The 22,168-nt window shown below is 53.1% G+C and overlaps 1 protein-coding gene across 4 annotated transcripts; it reads left to right on the top strand.

Annotated features, from left to right (window-relative positions):
• The first annotated feature begins 4,232 nt into the window (after positions 1 to 4,232).
• Positions 4,233 to 17,747, top strand: SPMAP2 (sperm microtubule associated protein 2). Of its 4 annotated transcripts, none has more exons than XM_086411203.1 (8): positions 4,233 to 4,361; positions 8,655 to 8,771; positions 8,913 to 8,984; positions 9,402 to 9,463; positions 10,120 to 10,189; positions 11,264 to 11,381; positions 14,126 to 14,285; positions 17,360 to 17,747. In XM_086411203.1, exons 3-8 carry the CDS (start codon positions 8,914 to 8,916, stop codon positions 17,596 to 17,598), a joined length of 720 nt encoding a protein of 239 aa, XP_086267329.1. In that variant the 5' UTR covers positions 4,233 to 4,361; positions 8,655 to 8,771; position 8,913; the 3' UTR covers positions 17,599 to 17,747. The 4 variants fall into 4 exon arrangements, with proteins under 4 accessions (XP_086267329.1, XP_086267331.1, XP_086267330.1 ...); XM_086411205.1 differs by having other exon boundaries at positions 17,143 to 17,747; XM_086411204.1 differs by having other exon boundaries at positions 8,876 to 8,984.
• Positions 17,748 to 22,168: the final 4,421 nt, after the last annotated feature.

Here is a 22,168-nt window from a genome sequence, read left to right as displayed (position 1 = left end):
ATAGTCAAAACTATGGTTTTTCCAGTAGTCATGTATGGTTGTGAGATTTGGACCATAAAGAAGGCTAAATGCTGAAGAACTGATGCTTTTGAACTGTGGTGCTGGAGGAAACTCTTGAGAGTCCCTTGGACCGCAAGGATATCAAACCAGTCAATCCTAAAGGAAATAAACCCTGAATATTCATTGGAAGGATTGATGCTGAAACTGAAGCTCCAATACTTTGGCCACCTGATGCGAAGAGCTGACTCATTGGAAAAGATCCTGATGCTGGGAAAGATTGAAGGCAGGAGGAGAAGGGGATGACAGAAGATGAGATGGTTGTATGGCATCACCACCCAATGGACACGAGATTGAGCAAACTCTGGGAGACAGTGAAGGACAGGGAAGCCAGCTGTGCTGCAGCCCATGGGGTCACAAAGAGTCGGACATGACTGAGCAACCGAACAACAACAACACACCCCTAGCCTTACCGGGTCCGCGCCCCCATCATCTCCCCCACACCAGTGCAGGTAGGAGGACTGGACTGCCTTTCCCAGGGCCCCCAGGGTGGACTCTCACCAGACTTGTTGACCCTCTAACTCATGAGAAACTAATTTAGTCTCGGTGGTAGGGGGTGGAGTTCAGGAGCTTTGCTGGTCATATGTTTCCTTTCCTGCATCTCTGTAGGAACTGGACTGCACTTTGAAATCCTGATGTGGAGGGCTTGGGACCCTGAAACCTCAGTTCTGCCTCCTCTGGGACACCCCTTTCCCGAGGAGATGGACACTGCACAGTCCAGCCCCCCAGAAGCAGGAAGGGCAGTGGGTCCCTCAGCTTCTGTCACTAAACTGTGCGAGGCAAGCCATCTGCCTCCCTGGGGTGCTGCTGCCTTCAGAACAGGCACCTGCAACTCAGTGACCATTGACTGGCCTGGCCTGACCTGGGCTGGCCCACGTGCCTGGGCCTGGCCGGCTGCCTGCCTGCCCGTGGTCCATGTCTCATTCTCCAGACACGTTTCTATGGCGATGGCGAAGGAAACACACCACCCCTTCCACCTGACCCTGCCAGAGCTAGTCCAGAGGGGAGAACTGTATTCTGCTTTAGGGAGAGAGCCCCAAGGTCCCATGACAGAGGGTGTGGGTGCAGGGGAGGGTGAGCACTGGGCCTTTGTGCAGGCCATGTTCCGTGGGCATAAAGGTCTGTAAAAGATGCCGTGGGGCAGGACAAGTTTAATTATTTCAGCAAAATGCAATCGTGCCACAGGCAAAAACGCTGAGGATTTTTTACTGTAGCTCAGATTTTCCCTCAAGGTCTCCGTTTCCCTTTCTCCTTGCTTTAGACAGCATCACCCCTGTGGTTCCAGCTCCCGGGAGCGGCCGGCCAAGGTCCTAGCTCCCACCAGGTGGCCTCTGCTCCCACCCTTCCAACACCACTCTTGGTGGTCATATCTCCTGGATGGAGCTAATCTCTGAGTTGTCTCCTCACCTCATTTTCCTTCTCAGATCTGTGTGGGGGAAGCTGTGCCGCCATACCTTATCTTTAGCTCCGTGAGACCCAGTTGGACTTCTGACCCCAGACCTGTAAAAACAATGAACATGTCTGTTTTGAAGCCACTACATTTGGGGTGATTTCTTACAGCAACTGCAGGAGACGCGTGCAATGTCACCAGGTGCCGGGTTCCATGGTGACCCATCACCCTTTCTTGCAGTACGGAACTGCCCCAGGGATGCCTGCAGTCTGGGAGTGATGTGGCCACTGAGCAGGAGGAGCCTTGGGAGGGGAGCACACAGTCTTTGAATTCTGAATCCCTGTTTTGGCCATGTTCACCTGTATCTCATGGCCTGATGCATTGCGTTTGAATTCTGACTTCCTGTCATGATTTTGGCCATGTCCACTTGTATACCTATGGCCTGTTATATGTCCTCAAATCTTTCACCTCAATAAATATGTGCAAAAAGGAGTGTATTGTCTACATAAATGGAAAACCAGTACCACTTGCCATAAAAAAATAGAAGATATTTTTAAAAAGAAGAAATCAGATCAGATCAGATCAGTCACTCAGTCGTGTCCGACTCTTTGTGACCCCATGAATCGCAGCACGCCAGGCCTCCCTGTCCATCACCAACTCCCAAGGTGTCAAAACTAGTGGAGGAAACTTGATGAGGTGGCTCTGTAAGGATGGCATTAATTTCAAGGGGAAGCACTTACTTGACTGTGGAGAAGCCCGGGATGACCACCTAACTCAGAGGATGAAGTCACCCTTCCAGTGAGGGGACCCGGTGTTCTGGACACCATCCTCCCGGGAGGGCACAGTACACACAACACCTCTCACTGATCGCGAGATGACAAGAAAGAAGCCCAGGTGGAAGGATCTCCTCTAAAATAACTGCCCAGGGAGCCTTCCCTGGTGGTCCAGTGGCTAAGACTCCACGCCCAAATGCAGGGGGCCCAGGTTCAATCCCTGGTCAGAGAACTAGATACCATAGGCTACCACTAAAGATGCTGCATGCTGCAACAATCTTGCTACAATTAAGACCCAGGGCAGTAAAATAAACGACCAGAACTCCTCAAAATGGTTCAGATCATGAAAGATGGAGTGAAGCGCTGTTCGATTTGGGGAGACCAAGGAGACAGAAACATCTTGTCACACCAGGCCTGGCTCCCGGGCCAGGACACAAAAAATGAAATAGCTGTAAAGGACATTACTGGACAACCTGTGAAATCTGAACAAGAACGTATCAGTGCTACTTTCTTCTGATTTTGGTCATCATGCTGAGGTGACAGCAGTCACCATCTGCAGTGATTTTGGAGCCCAAGAAAATAAAGTCTGTCACTATTTCCATTGTTTCCCCATCTATTTGCCATGAAGTGATGGGACCTGATGCCATTATCTTAGTTTTTTGAATGTTGAGTTTTAAGCCAGCTTTTTCACTCTCCTCTTTGACCTTTATCAAGAGGCTCTTTAGTTCCTCTTTGCTTTCTGCCATAAGGCTGGTTTCATCTGCATATCTGAGGTTATTGATATTTCTCCTGGGAATCTTGATTCTAGCTTTTGCTTCCTCCATCCCGGCATGTCCCGTGATGTACTCTGCATATAAGTTAAATAAGCAAGGTGACAATATACAGCCTCGATGTACTCCTTTCCCAATTTTGAACCAGTCCATTGTTCCATGTCTGGTTCTAACTGTTGCTTCTTGTCCTACATACAGGTTTCACAGGAGCAGATAAGGTGGTCTGGTATTCGCATCTCTTGAAGAAGGAGGGACTGTATCCCACTCAGTGGCACCTTGAAGACACTAAGCCCCCTGTCATTGCTTTGGGAAACATTCTTGTAGAAGGTGGGAGCTAGGGCAGGTTACTGAGCAGGGGAAGAGTGTGGCTGGTCTCCAGGGAGATTAACTTAGCCTCAGGAAGGCCCATACATCTTTGATCTTTGGTCAAGGGCATTTCGCACCACCCATGAAGTTTGCAAATGCGGCCCCAGCTGGAGGCACCACCGGAAGTAGCTTAGCTCTGAATGCTGGGGGTTCAAGTCCCTGTGCCATCTTAGGTAATGACTTTGCCTCTCTGATCCTGTTTCTCTCTGGGTGAAAGCGAAATGGGGATGATGATGATAAAGCGTACCTTGCAAGGACTGTGTGCGTGTGTGTGTGTGTGTGTGTGCGCATGGGAGGTGGTGGGGGGGTGGCTGGTGGGCCTTCAAGGAGATGCTACTGGGAAGTCCATGAGGTCCAATGTTAACGCCCGGGTGGAGGGACCAACGTGCCCTTGAGAGCAGCGACATCTTGTGTCCATCACATCATACTGCAGCCTCTTCCCTGCGCTCACGGAGCTCTGTTTCTGCTGCGGGGAGTCCAGGCAGCATCTGGCTCCAGTGGAACCTCAATCCTAATGGGCTAACAAGACAACAGTTGTGTTAAAAATGCACTATGTGAGGTCATGGTAAATGCCGTTCAACAACAGCAACAAATTTAGGTAGGAAAACAAGGAAGCTGTACTTGAGAAGGGTGACCAGGAAGGCTTCTTGGAGGAGGTGATATCTAAGGTGCCTTTTGGGGAACTCATTCACATGAAAACCAAGGGAAGGATGAGTGCACAGGTTGGTGGAATAGGGGAGAAACTTCATATTCTATTACAAGCTAATCACTGCAGGATGTTGCCTCTAAACTTAAATTACACACAATGGTCCATCTCTGGGAGCGCAGCATCCCAGGTAATGAGAATTAAGCCAAAATACCTCCATTTAGCTCACAGAAAACTGCCTGACCAGGCCCAGCTATGAACAGCTGCAAGAGGAAGAAGTCGGAGGCTGCCGGGAACCAGGAAATGCTTGCTGTTACTCCCTCCCCTTTAGTAGAAAAGAAGCTTGAATCCTAACTCAGGTAAGATGGTTCTTGGGGCACAGTCCACTGTCTTCTCTAGCTTTCCAGATACAGTCGCTACTCCTTGCCCCAACCCTTCATATTTTCCTGTTGTGCTGCGGGTAGTAGGAGCTTGGCCTTGGGCCGCAAAAAGTTGGATGAGGGGCACGGAGGGGGCCCCTGCAGGGTGATGGGGGCAGGGTGGCGGGTGGCAGGGACCCTGCAGACCTTCCTGAGCCACTTCGGCAAACTCCCTCAGGACCCAGGACTGGATGGGGAGGGTGGGCTTCAGTGATGCCTTGTCGGGTGCAGACAGCCCCAAGTTGCCACTTGAACTCACAGTCTGTTACTTCCTGTGTGTCTGGCCCCTGGGCCGCTCTCAGCGGGACTGCTGTCTGTCTGGACACACCATATCTGCTGGGGCTGGAGTGTTGGATGTGGCTTCTCCCCTCACTGTCGGGCTCCGAGCTGGGAGGAGGGAGTCTCACTGGGCACTGACCCAGACCTTCCAGATCCAGACCTCGGTGTGCTGCTTGGACTTCCGCCCAGCGTGGTGGATGCAGGGTAGTCAGCCTTCCTCCCTGGTGACCCTTACAGTGGGCAGAGGCAGGAGTCAGGCCCAGGGCCTCACTTCGGCTCCATCCTGCTGGTCAAAGCACCCCCACTTGGATTGGGAGTGGGGGCAGGGAGCTGCCAGATGGCCACATGTCAGGCAGCATCCCTCGATTCTGGTCCATATTCTGCTTCCGGTCCATATTCTGCCTCCCGACGCCTGGCTTCCCTATTTTGAAATGAGTGATGTATTCAGTGCTCCCCAAATCAGGGGTGCCTTTCTCTGCTTGTGCTGTGCTAAGTCGCTTCAGCTGTGTTGGACTCTTTGTGACCCTATGGACCCCTATGGACGCTATGGACCCTATGGGACCCAGAGGAGCCCATGCCAGGCTCCTCTGTCTGTGGGATTCTCTGGGGCAAGAGTACTGAAGCGGATTGCCATGCCGTTCTCCAGGGGCCCTTTTTCTGTGGTTCCTGCTTAATGTGGAGTGGTTTCAAAATAAACTGGGTGGAGGGAGTTGGAGAGACAGGAGAGTGGTCACCCAACTGCTTGCCTCTCTCCTCTTCTCTCCTTCCCCTCCCCTTATGTGACCCTCATTTTTTTTTTGAGAGGGATTTCAAGCAATTGCTCATTTTTAAATTTTTATTTTATTAAAGTATAATTGATTTATAATGTTGTGTTAATTTCTGCTGTACAGCAAAGTGACTCAGCTATTCATGTATATTCTCTTTCATATTCTTTCCCATTACACTTTTTCACAGAATATTGAATATAGTTCCCTGTGCTATATAGTAAGGCCTTGTTGTTTATCCATCATGTGTATGATAGTTTGCATCTTCTAATCCCAAACTCTCAGTCCATCCCTCCCCCACCCCCTCTTGGCAACCACATGCCTGTGAGTCCATTTCTGTTTCATAGACAAGTTCATTTGTGTATATGTGACCCTCTCTTATCTATTCACCCATCCATCCCACCATCCACTCATTCATACTGTAAAGAACACCCACAAACGAGAACATTACCAGTAATGTCCCCGTCTATAATCCCCACCCTGAATCCTTCACACCATCACTGTCCTCTTCCTCTTTTTTTTTCTTATAATGAAAAGAATTTTTATGTTTTTTAAGAAATGTACTTCCAAGGAGGAATACAAGCTCTTTAAAACAATTTTTGACTGTGCTGGTCTTCATTGCTGCACTGGCTTTTCTCTAGTTGTGGTGAGCGGGGGCTCCTCTTGGTTTCAGTGCTTGGGCTTCTCATTGCAGTGACTTCTCTTGTGGACGGTGGGCTCCAGGGTGCGCTGGCTTTGGTAGTTGAGGCATGTGGGCTCAGTGGTTGCAGCTCCTGGGCTCTAGAGCATAGGCTCAGTAATTGTGGCACACGGGCTTTACTGCTCTGTGGCACGGGGATCTTCCCGGACCAGGGATCGACTCCCCTGTCCCCTGAGAAGGCAGGCAGATTTCCAACCACTGGACCACAAGAGAGTCCCCCCCAAGTTCCCAAGAGAATTAATGTGTCAAGTAATGGGAAGCCCAGACAGAGGGCTCCAGGGTTGCCAGGTTCGGAGGCTCAACAACATTTCAGGCTCAAATCCTGCTGGTCTCAGGGTTACAGTGTGACAGGGAAAAACAAATCTAACTCCACATTACATCTGCTTCTTTGTTTAACCCCATGCTCTGCTGCCTGTGCCAGCAAGTCTGCAACAACAACCAAACCCCTCCCTTACCTGGCCTTAAAAAGGTTTTACTGAATCCCTCTGGGGAGTTCAGGGTGCTGGGGTGGAAGCCACCCCTCTCCTTGTATGGCCTGTGATAAACGTTTCTCTGCTTCAGGCTCTAACGTATGGTTTGTTTGGCCTCACTGTGCATCAGGCACGTGGACTTGTGACCGGGAACAAGATGGCTGCCTGAGCTCCAGACATCACACATAGTCCCAGAAACAACCAAGAAGAGAGAGAGTCTCTTCTTCCTGTCCCCTTTCAAGACAGAGGATGCCATCCCTCAAAGCCCCTGCAGACACCCTCTCCAGTCCCATTTCTGAGCCTGTCCCAGGGAGGGTGTGGGACCCCTGTTGAACTGTTACCACCAGCGGCAACTCCCCCATCTGAGCACAAATAGGCCTGACTAAGAGGAAGTGTAGGGTGAGCTGGGTGTGCTCCCGCAGAAGCCCTTCCCCAAGACGCACCCCCAGGCCCCAGTGAATGGGGTGCTCTCAGCCCCTGGCCTGGGAAGGCCACTTTCTACGAGGCAGACATAGACACTGAAGAAGAAAGGAGTAAGTGAGTGACTTCATCTCAGGCCATGCCAAACACCACAGAAAAGTCATGCCAGATGCCAAGATGCAGAGAGACCCAGGGATCGGTCTGCCTTCCCGAGGAGGCGCCCCCCAGGATGAGTGTGGGCAGAGGAGTGCGCACACGTTTAGGGGACAGTACGGCAGAGCAGCAGAAAGGGACCAGCAGGTGAGGCTGGAGGGCTGGGTGGCCCCGGGAGCCCCAGTTACATCTGGGGGGGGGAGGCACCTGCAGACAGGCGTGCTGGGGGTGGAATGTGGGCCGAGAATGTGGGCAGGCCATTCTCCGGTTGCTGGGTGACCACAGACACATTTGGGTGTTGCGGGAGCAAGGCTGGGGAGGGCCTGGCACATGGGGGACCACCAGCAAAACTCGTTCTATAACCACCACACATCGGAGGCCGAGGACCAGCCAGAGAGGGGGCAGGATGATGTCTCATTGGGCCTCCAGGGCACAATATATGAGAATGTAGGGTCCAAGGACCCCAAGTTCCAGGGTCTGGATGATAGGGACCTGAAACTGGAAGACCAAGAAGAGGAGATTCCCCCAGAGGAGGTGGCTGGGGAAGAATCTGTGGATGCCCAGAACCCAGAAGAGGCCCTCTTGGAGCTTGAGAGGGTTCTGGAGAAAGACATGGAGGAGGGCGTGCCTGAGATGAGGTGGGCCGGGGAGCGGGCGCCCAGGCTGGGGTGTGGCAGCGGTGTCCCTGGGGGTGGCTGCACTGGCCTGGGGGCTCTGGACCTGTGCCCTCACTCTTAAGCGTGAAGGGGTCAGCTCCTTGCTGCCCCGAGGAGGATGTTGGCAAACCGCCCCTGTCCATGTGGCAGGAGACTTGGAGCGGGCAGAAGTCAGATGGCAGAGTTGAGAGGTTGTGAGCAGCCATCCACAGACAGAAAATGAAGCTCTAAAGCTGAAATCTTTCCAAGTACCACAAATCACCAGAAATGTTTTTGGGTGAGAGGAGGACACCGGAAAATGAGTGGGTGCTCCCTCCTACCTGTGGGACCCTGTGCCCTGGGATATGCCTGGGTTCCTTGGCTGGAAGCCCTCAGCCCCTACTCCTGGGTCAGCACACATCTCCTTGGACACAGACGGGGCCTTTGCCCTCCAGGCACATTGATTTCCAGCTCCCACAGAGCTGGTGTGACGAGTACACAGATGGCATGTGATGTGGCTGGTCAGGCAGGGGAATGGGGGCGTGGGTGGGGCTTGGGGAGTTCGTCTGAGCCAGGAGGGGAGACGGGATGTCTGGGGCTCTTGGGGGCTTCCTGGGGGCACTCGCCCTGGCTCAGCGTCGCCTTTGGGGCCCAGCAGTGGGGAATTGAGGGACTGGCTGGTGGCAGAGCTACAATTTCAGACCAGGTCTTGGTGGTGCAGGGTTCTCCTCTAGAGGACGGGACGGGAGCAGAAGGGTGGGGCTGCTGGCTCGGGGAGCAAGGGCTCGACCTCACCATCCACCTCCCCCCAGGCGGCTCTCCATCTCCCAGAGGATCCCTCGCACCTCCACGAGCCCAGAGAGAAAGAAGAGGAGGCGGCTCTTTGAGCTGGCGAAGCCCAAGACCAACTGGCAAATCTTAAAAGACAGGTGAGGCAACGGGCCGGTGGGCAGCTGGCCTGGTGGGTGTGGTGGTGGTGGGGGGCAGTCTGAGAGGGCATGTGCAGCAGCCCCAGACCGACCTGGTCCAGCAGAGCCCAGTGCGGAGGCTGGCAGGCCTGTCTCCCGCAGGATGGGGTGCTGCTGCAGGGGCCATGCCTGGGTGTCCCCGCGCATGCGGAGCCTGCAGTTCTGTATCTACTGGTGAGTCTGGGGCCCCCTCCTCTCCTGGGTGGGGGAGCGCTGAGGGCTCTGCACTGGGCCCTACCCCAGGATTCTCAGTTCCACCCGGAGCTCTGGACCCCAGCCCCTGCCTGAGGTGGGTCTGTGCCAGTACCGCCTGGGCTCCCTTCTCAGTTATGCCTCTTTTTTTCCCAGCTCCCTCTTTCTCTGAATACCAGCCTTGCTAAATAGTTTATGCTCTCCCGTGCCCCTAAGGCCTCCCTGTCTTGTTTCTCTCTGACCGGCCTCTGCTGCCATCCACTTGCTATCTCCCTTTCTCCCCCTCTAGTTGCACTCCTCCCACTGTTTGTGTTCATGGGGTGCCCTGAGCTCTGCTTCTGAGTGGGGTACACCCGCTGGGGCTGGCTCCCCTCATGAGCCCTGCTGGCTATGTTCCAGGCCATCCGTGTACTGGACAGAGAGATTTCTCGAGGACACCACCCTCACCATCACAGTGCCCGGTAGGTCCACCTGTCCTTTGCCTGTGCTTCTTTGTGGGGGTGCTGGAGTGGGGACTGGGGCTGGCCTGGTGCCTATGGCCCGGTTGCCCCTATCTCACCCTGACCTGTGCCTGGCTCTGATAGGGTAGACTTTGGGGCCTCCCAGGCCCAAGCCTCTCAGGGCCCCTGTGGGACTGCCCCTCCCCTGTCTTTCAGGAGTGTCCCCCCAGTCTTCCAGGGAGGGTGTCTCCTCTCCTAGCTGGAGGTTGGTCCTGGGGGAGGGGTGGGAGCAAACTCTCCAGGGGAAATCGCAGTTTGCATCTCAGCCAAAGTGGGGTCAGTATGAACTTCACAAAAGACCCCTTCCTTTCCAGAGCTTGTATCTGGAGAGACACTCAGAGCCTCAGGGCAAGTTCTCACTCAGGTTTAGAATTCTCCCCACCCCCAGTTAGCACGGAGGCCCCTTCAAGCCCAGGCCCATCCTGACTTCAGGCCCAAATCCACAGTAGGGCCAAGGAGCCGAGGGGCCTGAGCAACCCCCCTCATGTGTCCTGTGGTCCCCAGTGGGGGTGTCTGGTATGAGCTGTCACCTGGTATGAAGCCAGGTCAGGAGGAAGAGAGCCCTGGGTGGGAGGGGAGGGCAGCTTTCTAGGGCAGCTGCTTCTCCTTTTGTGCAGAGGTGTCCCGCCGGGTGGAGGAGCTGGCCCGACCCAAGAGGTTCTACTCGGAGTATTACAACAACAACAGGTAGGGGGTTATGGGCAGAGACCTCTCTCCATCAGGGTGTTGTAGCAGGGGAGGGCCCAGGTCTGGGGGCCAGGTGACCATCCGTGCGGCCTGGGCCTTGGGCACCAAGCCTTTGAGGCCCAGTGGCCCAGACGGGATGGGATGCTGGTGGGTCTCAAGGCAGGTGCTCGAGTCCCCTAGGCAGCGGGTGGCTGTGAGATTTACAGTTTTAGGTGCCTGCCTCCTGGTGCGACTCTGTCTTAGCACATGGGGCTTCCATGATGGCCAATGTGGGGTCTGAAGTTATTCCACACAGACTCTGCTTTTATCTCTCACTCACACATGGAAAGATAAGTGACTGAGGGGAGTCCCACTTACGGGTGTTAACCGGTTCCAGCCACTGGCTCTGTGCCGGTCTTGTGACAACAGCTTTTCCCCTTAATGCTGGTCAGAGCATAATATGGAGGTACCTCTGAGGGACCAGTAATCCAGGGTGACCTCTGTGGGACCTGTGATCTGGAGTGACCTCCGTACAAACAGTTTTGTCGTGCTCGCCCCGGAGGGGAGGGCACTGGGCCTTCTGTTGGGCTGACAGCATTTATCTGCTTCATTCCAGCCTCACCCCAGATTACAGGTCACACAGAGGTCACTCCAGATTACAGAACTGCATGCCAGGCTCACAGAGGTGAAAATAAGAGAGGAATTGGCCTCGGATCAATGAAATAAGGCTGTTTCTGGGGCAGAGGCAGAGTTGAGACACGAGTTTGAGGGGCAGGCAGGGCTCACTTCATCCCTTTGGTCCACCTCCTGACCCCATCCTGGTGGCGGGGGCTGTGGGGGTGGCAGGGAGGGTATGACCCAGGAGAGCATTGCTCCATCCTTGAGAGGAAGGTGGGGCTCTGTTAGGGGTCTTTTAAGGACTCATCTTGGAGGGATTAGAAAACCCTCTTCTGCACCAGGCTCCCCTGAACCCCAGAATCAGAGAGGAGTCGCACATGTGTGCACAGACACATCTTCCTGCAGGGCCAGGGTCTCAGATACACACAGATACGGCCCCCGGGTTGGCTGGGGTCTCAGACTTAGGCTCTCCCTTAGGACCACTTCTATCTGGCCCATTCCGCGGTCTACCTTGGAGTATCGAGCGTCCAACCGCCTACGGGAACTGGCCACCCCTAAGGTCCGAAACAACATCTGGAGCATAAACATGTCCGAGGTGGGTGCCCTTCCGTCCCTGGAACTCCCTGGCTCTCTCTGGGGGGCCCGCCTGCCCCCCCACCCCCACCCAGGGGTTCAGAGGACACACAAGGACAAGAGGGAACAGGCGTGTGGCTGCTTCTCTTAGCCATGGGGAGTCCCAGTGTAGGTTCAAGAAGCCCCGCCCCTTCACTTTCCCCGCCCCTCCACTTCCCCAACTCCCTTTACTCCCCCTCCACGCCCACCCCCTACCCTTTACTTTCCTCCCACCCCTTGAAGGCAGGCAGGGACCACGCTCCGCTGCCGGTCAGGTCAGCGCGGAGGGGAGCCCCAAGCCATCTGCTTGAATGAGTGTATGACAACTGGTTCAGAGGTGACACCAGAGTTCAGTCCATCCTGAATCTGGCCCTTATCTCTCCCCATGTCATGTGGGACCTTAGTTCCCCGACCAGGGATCGAACCTGGGCCTCCTGCATTGGGAAAAGTGAAAGTAAGAGTCTTAGTTGCTCAGTTGTGTCCGACCATTTGTGACCCCCCATGAATTGTAGCCTACTGAGAGACTGATCTGATCTGATCTGAGGCTCCTTTGTCCTTAGAATTCTCCAGGCGAGAATACTGGAGTTGGTTGCCATTTCCTTTTCCAGGGGATCTTCTCGACCCAAGGATCGAAGCCAGGTCTCCTGCATTGTAGGCAGATTCTTTTACCATCTGAGCCACCTGCATTAGAAGGGGGAGTCTTAACCCCTGGACCACCTGGGAAGTCCTGGGCCATGTGGTTTAACATACATTGAACAGCTTGTCCCTGGGTGTTTTTGTGTGGTTGTTTGATAGACCAACCCTCCCCGCCCGCTCCTAACTTGATGAATTTTACAACTGAATTCAGACATCACACGGTTTGTGATGGTTTAAAACCATACCAACAATGGGGAGCAGTTTTTCAGAGCTATCCTTTGGGCTGCAGTCCTCATTTTGCCCCAAATAAAGCTAACTCACAACTCTCAAAAAGATAAAAAAATAAAAATAAAGTAATAAACATACCAACAATGGTCCAACTAGAAGAATTTAACAATAATACCTTAGTGTTCAAATCCCCAATCCATGTTCCATTTCCCCGGTTGTCTCAAAGAAGGCTTCACAGTCAGTTGGATTGGACAAGGATCCAGAGGAGAGTCTGGCCTCAGCTTTTCCCAGCAGGTGTACCTGCTGTTTTCCCGACCCCCTGCCCTGCCTCTGCTGGTTCAGCCTTTAAGCCCTTTTATGCTCCAGCACCCTCTGTGGCTCCCCAGTGCCTGAGAAAGCTGGCAAGATAGGCCCTTCTCCACCCTTACTCTCCCTTGTGCCTCCTGGGGGACTAAATGAAGGTCCCTCAACAGGTCTCTGGCCCTGGCATGCACAGGGCATGGAGTGGTCATCAATATTATTTGAATGTGTGGATGAATGAATTTTCCCTGCCTGTCACCCCTCCAGGCTGGCGGTCCCCTGAGGGTAGGACTGCAGGCTGATTTATCCACCTCAGCTGGTGACTGGAGCTGTGTGGACCATTGATGGGGGAGAGAAGGAGGGGAAGAAAGGAGTGGGGATGGAATGGGTGGTTGAGAGGGACATAAAATTGTAAACACCAGGATGTCTTTGGTATGAGTAGTATATGTAATTTCTAAGCAGCACAATTTCAGGAGGAAAGAGACACACATTTTAATGATGGCCCTAAGGATCATTTCAGCCAATCCTCTGCCTCTGGGCAGTACCCAGCAGGGTGCACCCAGTGGAGAGCTTCTGTAAAATGTTGAATGTTTCACACAAAGTGCTTGCGCAATTTACCCTCCTACCAGCCATTCATCGGGTCTCTGTCCTCCCACCTTCCTGCCAGGGCTGGATAAAGCCAGACTTGGTCACTTTTGTCAAATTTGTTGGCATGGAGTGATATTTTGCTGTTTTAATTTACATTTCCCTGGTGCACAGAAAGGATTATTGATCCTTTGGGCTTACTTTCCTTCATGATTAGCTATTTCCTACTGATTTTTCATGTTATTGGCTTAGAGAACCTCTTTATATGTGATGGCTACTAATCCTTTGCCATGAAATTAAAAGATGCTTACTCCTTGGAAGGAAAGTTATGACCAACCTAGATAGCATATTCAAAAGCAGAGACATTACTTTGCCAACAAAGATCCGTCTAGTCAAGGCTATGGTTTTTCCTGTGGTCATGTATGGATGTGAGAGTTGGACTGTGAGGAGGCTGAGCACCGAAGAATTGATGCTTTTGAACTGTGGTGTTGGAGAAGACTCTTGAGAATCCTTTGGACTGCAAGGAGATCCAACCAGTCCATTCTGAAGGAGATCAGCCCTGGGATTTCTTTGGAAGGAATGATGCTAAAGCTGAAACTCCAGTGCTTTGGCCACCTCATGCGAAGAGTTGACTCATTGGAAAAGACTCTGATGCTGGGAGGGATTGGTGGCAGGAGGAGAAGGGGATGACAGAGGATGAAATGGCTGGATGGCATCACTGACTCAATGGACGTGAATCTGGGTGAACTCTGGGAGTTGGTGATGGACAGGGAGGCCTGGCGTGCTGCGATTCATGGGGTCGCAAAGAGTCGGACACGACTGAGCGACTGATCTGATCTGAATCCTTTGCTGAACACACTGCAGTCTAACTTCCTAGCCAGTCTTTTGTCTTTCAGCGTTGCTTACGGGATCTTTTGACCCAGGGGTGTGTGAAACAGCTCAGGCTGCTTTACTCTTTCCCTCTAACTCTGTTTCTAGGTGTCCCAAGTGTCCAGGGCAGCCCAGATGGCCATTCCCAGTTCGAGGATCATCCGACTGGCAAAGCCCAAGGCTCCAGCCACCCTGCTGGAAGAGTGGGACCCCGTGCCAAAACCCAAGCCACACGTGTCAGACTATAACCGCCTTCTTCACCTGGCCAGTAAGTGGGTCCCGGGAGGTGCCCGATGTCTCATGAAGCACCCTTCCACACTGGATGCAGTTGGGAGCAGCCGGTCCACTTGGAGCTGGTTCTACAAGATTCGTGTTCCCCTGACTCCCACTAACCTGCAGACCCACTGTCTGAATCCCTGTGGGCAGTTCATACTGCATCTGCTCGCATTCCCTGGGGGCTGGCAGAGGGTATCACTCCCCCTGGGATGGAGGTTGTGGGCCTGAGCCGAGTGCGTCATCTGAGTGGGTCTTCCAGCATGGCACGTAGGCACAAAAGGGAAACCTGGGATGCAGGCCAGTGCCTGGAGAGCCAAGCTGGGACCTAAGGGTGCTGGCCAGAGTCTCTGCCTGTCCTTGAAAACAAAGGAAGACCTGGCTCCCCCACAACAGAAGTAATATGCAGTAATTGTAGGGAATCTGAAAAATGTAGCAAGGCATGAAGAAAGGGATCTCACCACCTAAAGGTGGTCAGGGGCTTTGGGAAACTCAAGTGTGCCCCAGCTCCTGGTACAGGATCACCAGGGAGCTTGACTGGCCATTTCGGTTTACTCTGCTGTGTCTTTTTCTCGTTTCCTATTTCCTGTTTTTATTGGGGGATTGGGGGAGGGAATTAATTTGCAGCAGCTCTTTATGTAAGATGATCACTAACCCTTTGTCGAGCACTTTGCAAAGTAACTTCTTCCCATTCATTTTTCTTTCGAGCTTGCTTATAGTTTCTTTTGTTTGTTGATTCATTCATCTGTTCCCTTGGTGGTGGTTTAGTCGCTCAGTTGCGTCCTCAACTCTTTGTGCCCCCATGGACTGTAGCCAGGCTCCTCTGTCCATGGGATTCTCCAGGCAAGAGCACTGGAGTGGGTTGCCATTTCCTCCTCCAGGTGATCTTCCTGACCCAAGGATTGAACCCGCATTGCAGGCAGATTCTTTACCACTGAGCCACCAGGGAAGCCCCTTAATATTCGTTAAAGTATTCGTTGAATTTGTTAAAAATTGTTTAAATGAACAGAGACACAAGCACACACGCACTTCTGCCTCTCTCTCACACACACACACATGCATGGACACACACATCTGGAACATAAGCACACGTACATTTGTACATACACATGTGTGTGTATTCATCCAGGCTTCACAGGAGCATGTTATCAACGCACATCCCTCTGTGTGTGTGTATGTATGGATAAGACTGGCGTAGGGCTGTGTATTTCCAACTGCAGACTCCCACCCACTGATAGTTCTGACCAGCATTTAAAAAGTAAAGAGAGGAAACACGCAGTGCAGGGTCCCTGGGCAACACTGGTCCATGCAGTACGGGTTCTGTGTGGCTGTGGACAGGTTGCACTGTTAACTTGTGACCGATAGATTTTCAGAGCCCAGATGTTACAACAGGGGGAGCCCCTGAGTCTCCCTGAGGACTCCAGGAAGGTGGGCTCTGGCAGGTCCTCCCAAGGCCCCCCAAGTACCCTCTTTGGGGGCCTCAGCACAGGCTCCCATTGTTTTCACTGAGTGCCTCTCCCCGGAGCTGCAGCTCCTCTGCTGAGTGGAGACGGCCTTTTTGCATTTGCAGAGTCTTGGGGCAAAGAGGGGTTTGGAAAGGAAACCCTCAAAACTGAAGGGCCTAGAGACAGGAGTGCTCACCAGTAGTCACCAGCGGTTACTCGCTCCTGGCCCTCATGTGGGCCAAGCCCTGAGGCTCGCACTGTGGGGGAAGGGGTGGTGAAGAGGTAGGGGGTCCAAACAGGAGCAGGGCCAGGGGTCCTGGCCAGTGAGCGGTGGGCCAGGCTAAGCTACGGGTCTACTCTGAGACCAGTCTGTCCATGACTGAAATGGACTGAAGTCAATCAACCTATTGATTTAATTCAATTAATGGATTTTATTAAAATTAAATAAGATAAAATCCCAGTCCATATGGGGTGCTGGTCATGTGTAGCTGGTGGACCCTATGGGGAGGACCCAGCTGGGGCCACAGGTGCATGGGCAGTGGGGCTGATGGAGCCCCTGCCTCACCCCCAGCCACCAGGACACCTATGTCTGCCCCTCCAGTCCCTGTCTGGGCCTGTGACCATTTGAGACATTGTTCTTTATGCTCACCCTTCAAAACGCACAGTTCAGTACTTCCCAGTACACTCACAGACAGCCATGGGCACATTACTACAACCCATTTTATTTATTAAAAAAAATTATATATTATTTTATTTATTAAAAAAATTTTATTGAAGTGTAGTTGAATTACAATATTGTGTTAATTTCTGCTGAACAGCAAAGTGACTCAGTTATACACATTCTTTTTCATATTTTTTTCCATTATCTTTTATCACAGGAATTTTCAACTCTTAATTTTGTATTGGGATATAACTGATTAACAATTCTGTGACAGTTTCAGGTGAACAGTGAAGGGACTCAGGCATACACATACATGTATCTGTTCTCTCCCAAACTCCCTCCCATCCTGGCTGCCACATACCATTGACTTATAGAACATAACAGCAGAACTCCAGGTATCACTGGATATTGACTATAGTCCCCTGTGCTCTACAGTGCGACCTTGTCGTTTGTCCATCCTGTGTATAATATAGTTTGCATCTGCTTACCCCAAGCCCCCAATCCTTCCCTTCCCTCCCACCTCCCCCACTGGCACCCACCAGTCTGTTCCCTATGTCCCACAAAATCAAGTCCAGAACATTCCACCACTCCACAGTGACGCCCCATCTCCATCGGCTGGCCGCCTCAGCCCCTCCCCAGCCCCTGACCACCAGGAACCCACTCACTTTGTGGGTCAGCCTGTTCTGGACGTTTCCCACCAGTGGAATCACACCCCATGTGTCCTTCTGTGTCTGCTTCTCTCACAGAGCATCGTGTTCTCAGGGTCCGTCCATGTGGTAGCGAGTGTCAGGGCTTCTCTTCACGGCTGAGTGATGCTCGTGTGTATGGAGAGACACGTGTGTTTATCCATCATCTGCCGAGGGACAGGACACTGAACTTGGGAGCTCTGACTCAGAAGATCGCTCTCCGTGGGGAGGGGGGCTCGGGCTGCTGACACTGCGCCCTCTCTCCCGCCCCCTCCAGTGCCCAAGGTCCAGTCGGACAAGTGTGTTCCTGACCGCGACCCGCGCTGGGAGGTGCTGGAGGTCACCAAGAAGGCAGTGGCTAGTCCCCGCATCCTGTCTCTGGCAAAACCCCGAGTGCGGAAGGACCTGAATGAGGGCTACGACCCCTCCCACGTGTCCCCTGCCGCCCTGGTGGCGCAGGCGTCCCCTCGCCTGTACGAGCTCGCTACCCCCAAGACCATCACCAAGAAAGCATGAGCCTCAGGCCTGGCCCCTGAGCCCGTTCCCAGTAAACACCCAAGTGCAACCTGACCCTGTGTGTGGCTCTGAGCGCCTTGGCCTGGAGGCGGGAGGACAGTGGCTGAAAAAGGAGAAAATAATAATAATGATGTTTATGTTTGCATCCAGCCTGCAATCCTGCAGCCTTTTTTCCCACTCATGTTCCCCTGCCATCGCCAGCCCCTCGGACAGCACACCTCCCACTCCCCATGTCAGAAATTCCCCTCCAAGTCCTTCTGGCCTGATTTGCTGATCTATAGTGTCCCCAGCACCTCGAGCTCTGTGATGAGCCAGCAAATGCCTGCTGCACAATTTACTGATCTTTGCAGGGGGAACCTGTTGGGGACCATCAGTGTCTGAAGTCCCCATGTGAGGACCACTGTGCTGAGGTGGAGACTCAGGGTCACAGAGTTGGTGAAAGACTCACAGTCCTCATCCCCATGTGAGCTTCCTACAGCAGCTGGAATAAGTCACCTCAAACAGGGGGCTAGAAATCACACAGATTCATTCGCTGACAATCCTGAGGTCAGGAGTCTAGCTCAGGCCTCATGGGGCTGAATCCAGGCTTGGGCAGGGCTGGTCCTTCTGGAGGCTCCCAGGGAGCATGGGCTTTTCCAGCTTCTAGAGGCACTGCATCCCTGGCTTGTGGCCCCTCCCTCCATCCTCACAGCCAACAGCACAGCATCTCCTCTCTCTCTGCCTCTCACAGCCACTCCCTCTCATAAGGATCCTGTGATGATACTGGGACCCCTGGGGAATCCAGGGTAGTCCTCATCTTAGGGGTCTTAGCTTAATCCCACGTGCAAAGTCCCTTCTGCCTCATGACATGTTTATAGGCCCAGGGACCAGGAGGGGGGTGTCTCTGGGGCTGTTCTTCTGCTGAGCACAGTGGGAGAATCTCTTGTCTGCATCTGCAGTCCTAGACAGTCTTGTTTGCCTCTGGCTCCTGCTCATTCACTTGGGGACCAATTGCTGGGTCCTGAAGGGGTGGCATGCTGAGTGCTCTCACGTCTTCTCTCAAGCCCACCATGCATCAGGTCCCAAGCCATGATTTCCAGACGCTTTGAGGACACTACTTCACTCAGTAACATAAAGGACAGTTGTTGAGTATTATAGGTGCAGACCTGGACGGAGGTTCAGAAGAAAAAGGTTAAAAAGAAACCCACCCTCATCTTCTCTGAATTACCTGGCAGCACAGATGGATGGATGGATGGATGCCTCGCTGAGCCTGTGGGTGCCACCGAGTGCAGGTTTCTCATGGGCTGGAAGGGTGATGGCCATGCACGCTCGTCTGGTGATGACGTGACCCCTGCTCTCTCCCTGTTGCTCTGGTGGGTACCACTGTCATGATGAAGACCAGAAGCATATCTACGCAGACTCACACCTTTAGTGAGTCAGGAGTCCCGCCTGGAATCCGGGTGGCCTGCATCCAGCAGGGTGGACTATGGGGTCAGCTGATTACCGCCCCAAAGACGTCTGGGTCCCAAGCCCTGAGCCTGGGAACATGGCATGCTGGACGGCAGAGGGGCTCCACAGACAGGGCCCAGGGAGGTTGTCGTGGGTTCCCTGGGTGGGTCCAATACCGTTGCATGTCCTAAGAGAGAAGCTGAGGAGACAGGGTGACACCAAAGCCATGCATTGTGCCCTGGCCTGAGGCAGGAGGGATGCAGTCCTGAAAGGCCCCATGGCCTCCCCTCGGGCCTTGGGAGGGAAGGAGGAGGCCCTGCAGACACTCCCGACCCCCAGGGGATTAGGGTCTGTTGTTTCAGCTACTGACGTGTGGTGAGTAGGAAACCAGTGCAGGTTAGAAATCTTAGACCCTTGGTACCTGCTGTGCTGGCAAAGAGTGCAGCTCCACCAACAGGGGTGGTCAACCTTAGGGACCTCGTGACACAACGCAAAACAAGGCTTTAAACCAGCCGAGTGTCTGAAACGGCACACTCATTCTCTTGTCAAAGATCCCTCATGTTTTAGCGTTCCTCTTCAAGCTGAGAAAAAAGCAACCTGCACACTGACATGTCCCGAAGAAATAAAATGTGACCTTAACTGCCCACATGTCAACCATTATATCGTGATTTAGTGAGCGGATAAAGAGGCGTGTATACTTCGTGAGTCCAGTGTGATCTGTGGTCTCCTTTGTTGAGAACAGAAAGGAAAATCTATCCGTCTGGGTTTTACCATCACTGACGCAGGTGAGCGTAGCCACCCCTGCAGTCAGCTTCCACAAGTTTAAGCCCCGCCTGAAGCTGCTCAGAGTCCAGGCTGTTCTCCTGGACCGGCAGCTGCTCGCTGAACCTGCAGGCTGAAGTGTCCAGGACTCAGTAAACCGGAAAGTGTTTGGGCGGAGGAGACTCTGTGTGACCCTCACTCTCAGGGTTGATGCTGGCTCACTGCAAAAGAGCCATCGGTTCTTGCCCTCTACTCTTCCCCAGTAGCATATTGGACACCTTCTGTGCTATTGGCTCGTCTTCTGGCGTCATATCTTTTTGCCTTTTCATACTGTCCATGGGATTATCCAGGCAGGAATACTGGAGGGGGCTGCCATTTCCTTCTCCAGTGGGTCATGTTTTGTCAGAAGCCTTCACTCGGAACTGTCCATCTCATGTGGGCTTGTGTGGCACAGCTCAGAGCTTCATCGAGTTACAATACTTTGGCCACCTGATGTGAAGAGCCGACTCATTGGAGAAGACCCTGACGCTGGGAAAGATTTGAAGGCCAAAGGAGAAGCGGGTGGCAGAGGATGAGATGGTTAGAGAGCATCACTGACTCAATGGACATGAATTTGAGCAAACTCTGGGAGATAGTGAAGGACAGAGGGGCCTGACGCACTGCAGTCCATGGGGTCGCAAACAGTTGAACATGACTGAGTGAACAACAACAACATGTCTGCTTAGGGTCAGGACCTGCCCTGTGATTCATCTGGATAGTGCAGAAATGGGCTTGTTCACGTTTCCTGACAGGACCAGCGTCAGGCTCAGTTCTTCCCCTTTACCTTACCACTTTCAACCTGTGTTACTTCTTTTATGCTTTTTTAAATGTTTCAAAATATGACTCAAGCTCTGTGTCAGGGGCTATAGGTTCCCAGGAACCAGACCATGAGACAGAGGCTGAGACGGGGAAGCATCGGGGGTTGGCCCTTGGGTCACCACTGGCAGCACTCTGAGCAGAGGCGACAGAGTCCCCACAGGTCTGGCGGGAGCTCTGGAGCCTCATGCTGTCCCCGTTGGCCTCTGTGCATTCCCAGCAGTGGGGAAACTTCTTGTGTGTGTGATGTGGGGGTGGGGGGTGGGGTATGGGGTGTGTGTGCTGGGGGCACAGATCTACCCACAGTACCCACCTCCCCGGAGCTGCTCAGGTCAGGGTGATGTCTGCTGGAAATGGTTCCTCCAGGGCTTCTTTTTCTGGGTGGGGGGCGGGGGAACTTGCAACAGAAAGATTAGGGGGCTTCCCTGGTGGCTCAGTGGTCAAGAATCTGCCTGTCAACGCAGGAGACACGAGTTCAATCCCTGGTCTGGGAACATCCCACATGCTGCAGATCAACTAAGCCTGTGACGATAACTGCTGAGCCTGTGCTCTAGAGCCTGGGAGCTGCCACTGTTGAAGGCCTAGCCCCCTAGAGCCCGTGCTCTGCAACAAGAGAAGTCACCCCAATAAGAAGCCCACACAGCACAACTAGAGAGTAGCCCCTTTTGCTGCAACTAGAGAAAAGCCCACACAGCAGTGAAGACCCAGCACAGCCAAAAATGAATAAATAACACTAAAAAATAAGAAAGGTTAGTGGATGCACCGCTGCCCCCGAGCTGCGAGCACCCAGCACCCCTCCCCTCTGCCAGCTCTCCCTCCGCTGGGCTTAGCTGTGGGGGTAGCCCAGACCTTAGCCCACTGCTCAACTGTCAGGCCAGGCACAGTAGTGCCAGGAGAAGGGACTCAGAGGCCCTGCCCATCGCCCTGCTGGACGGTGCATCCTTTGTGCTGCTCCCAAGGCCGGGAACACCCTCTGCAGCTCTCTTTTCCCTCTCTGACGTCTCTGCCGAAGACACTGCTTTTTATTTTCCTAGTTTCCTTTCCTGTCCTCTTTATTTGAAATCATTCTGGTTTACAGAATAATTGCAAGAAAAAGCATAGTAAGAAAACCCCTGCAAACCTTGCCCCCAGACTCAGCCATGCAGTTTGCCTACCTGCTCTGTCATTTGATCTCTCTTCCATGTCTGTGTTTTGTAGACAGAAAACACGTCTTTCTCAAGATCTTGAGAGTGAGCTGCATATGTTGTGGCCCTTGACCCCTGTCATCATCCACTGGGGCGACTCTAGCAAAAAGGCCACGGACCAGGGGCTTATGAATAACAGCGATTGTGTTTCTCATCTGCAGATTGGAGTCCAGAATTGGGGTGCCAGCAGATGTGTGGTCTGGTGAGGATTTGCTTCCTGGTTCAAAGGCCATCTTCTGGCTGTGTCCTCATAGGGCAGAAGGGCTGAGGGAGCATTCTGGGGTCTCTCTCATCAGGGCAGTAATCCCTTCATGGGGGCTCTGCCTTTCTGATATAATCAC

The sequence above is a fragment of the Bos grunniens genome, chromosome 7, assembly GCF_055505025.1.
Source record: "Bos grunniens cultivar Pamir isolate PY7600 chromosome 7, Bosgru_T2T1.0, whole genome shotgun sequence".
In the NCBI taxonomy this organism is placed as follows: Eukaryota; Metazoa; Chordata; class Mammalia; order Artiodactyla; family Bovidae; genus Bos; species Bos grunniens.
This window is presented reverse-complemented; position numbering and strand designations above follow the sequence as displayed.

Bases quoted from the DNA above. Each gene is read 5' to 3' on its own strand.
- SPMAP2 (XM_086411206.1), top strand. From the start codon at position 7,538: ATGGGGGACCACCAGCAAAACTCGTTCTATAACCACCACACATCGGAG. The intron at 9,464-10,119 runs GTAGGTCCACCT...CCTTTTGTGCAG, and splicing joins CCTCACCATCACAGTGCCCG to AGGTGTCCCGCCGGGTGGAG. The intron at 14,286-17,359 runs GTAAGTGGGTCC...CGCCCCCTCCAG, and splicing joins CCGCCTTCTTCACCTGGCCA to TGCCCAAGGTCCAGTCGGAC.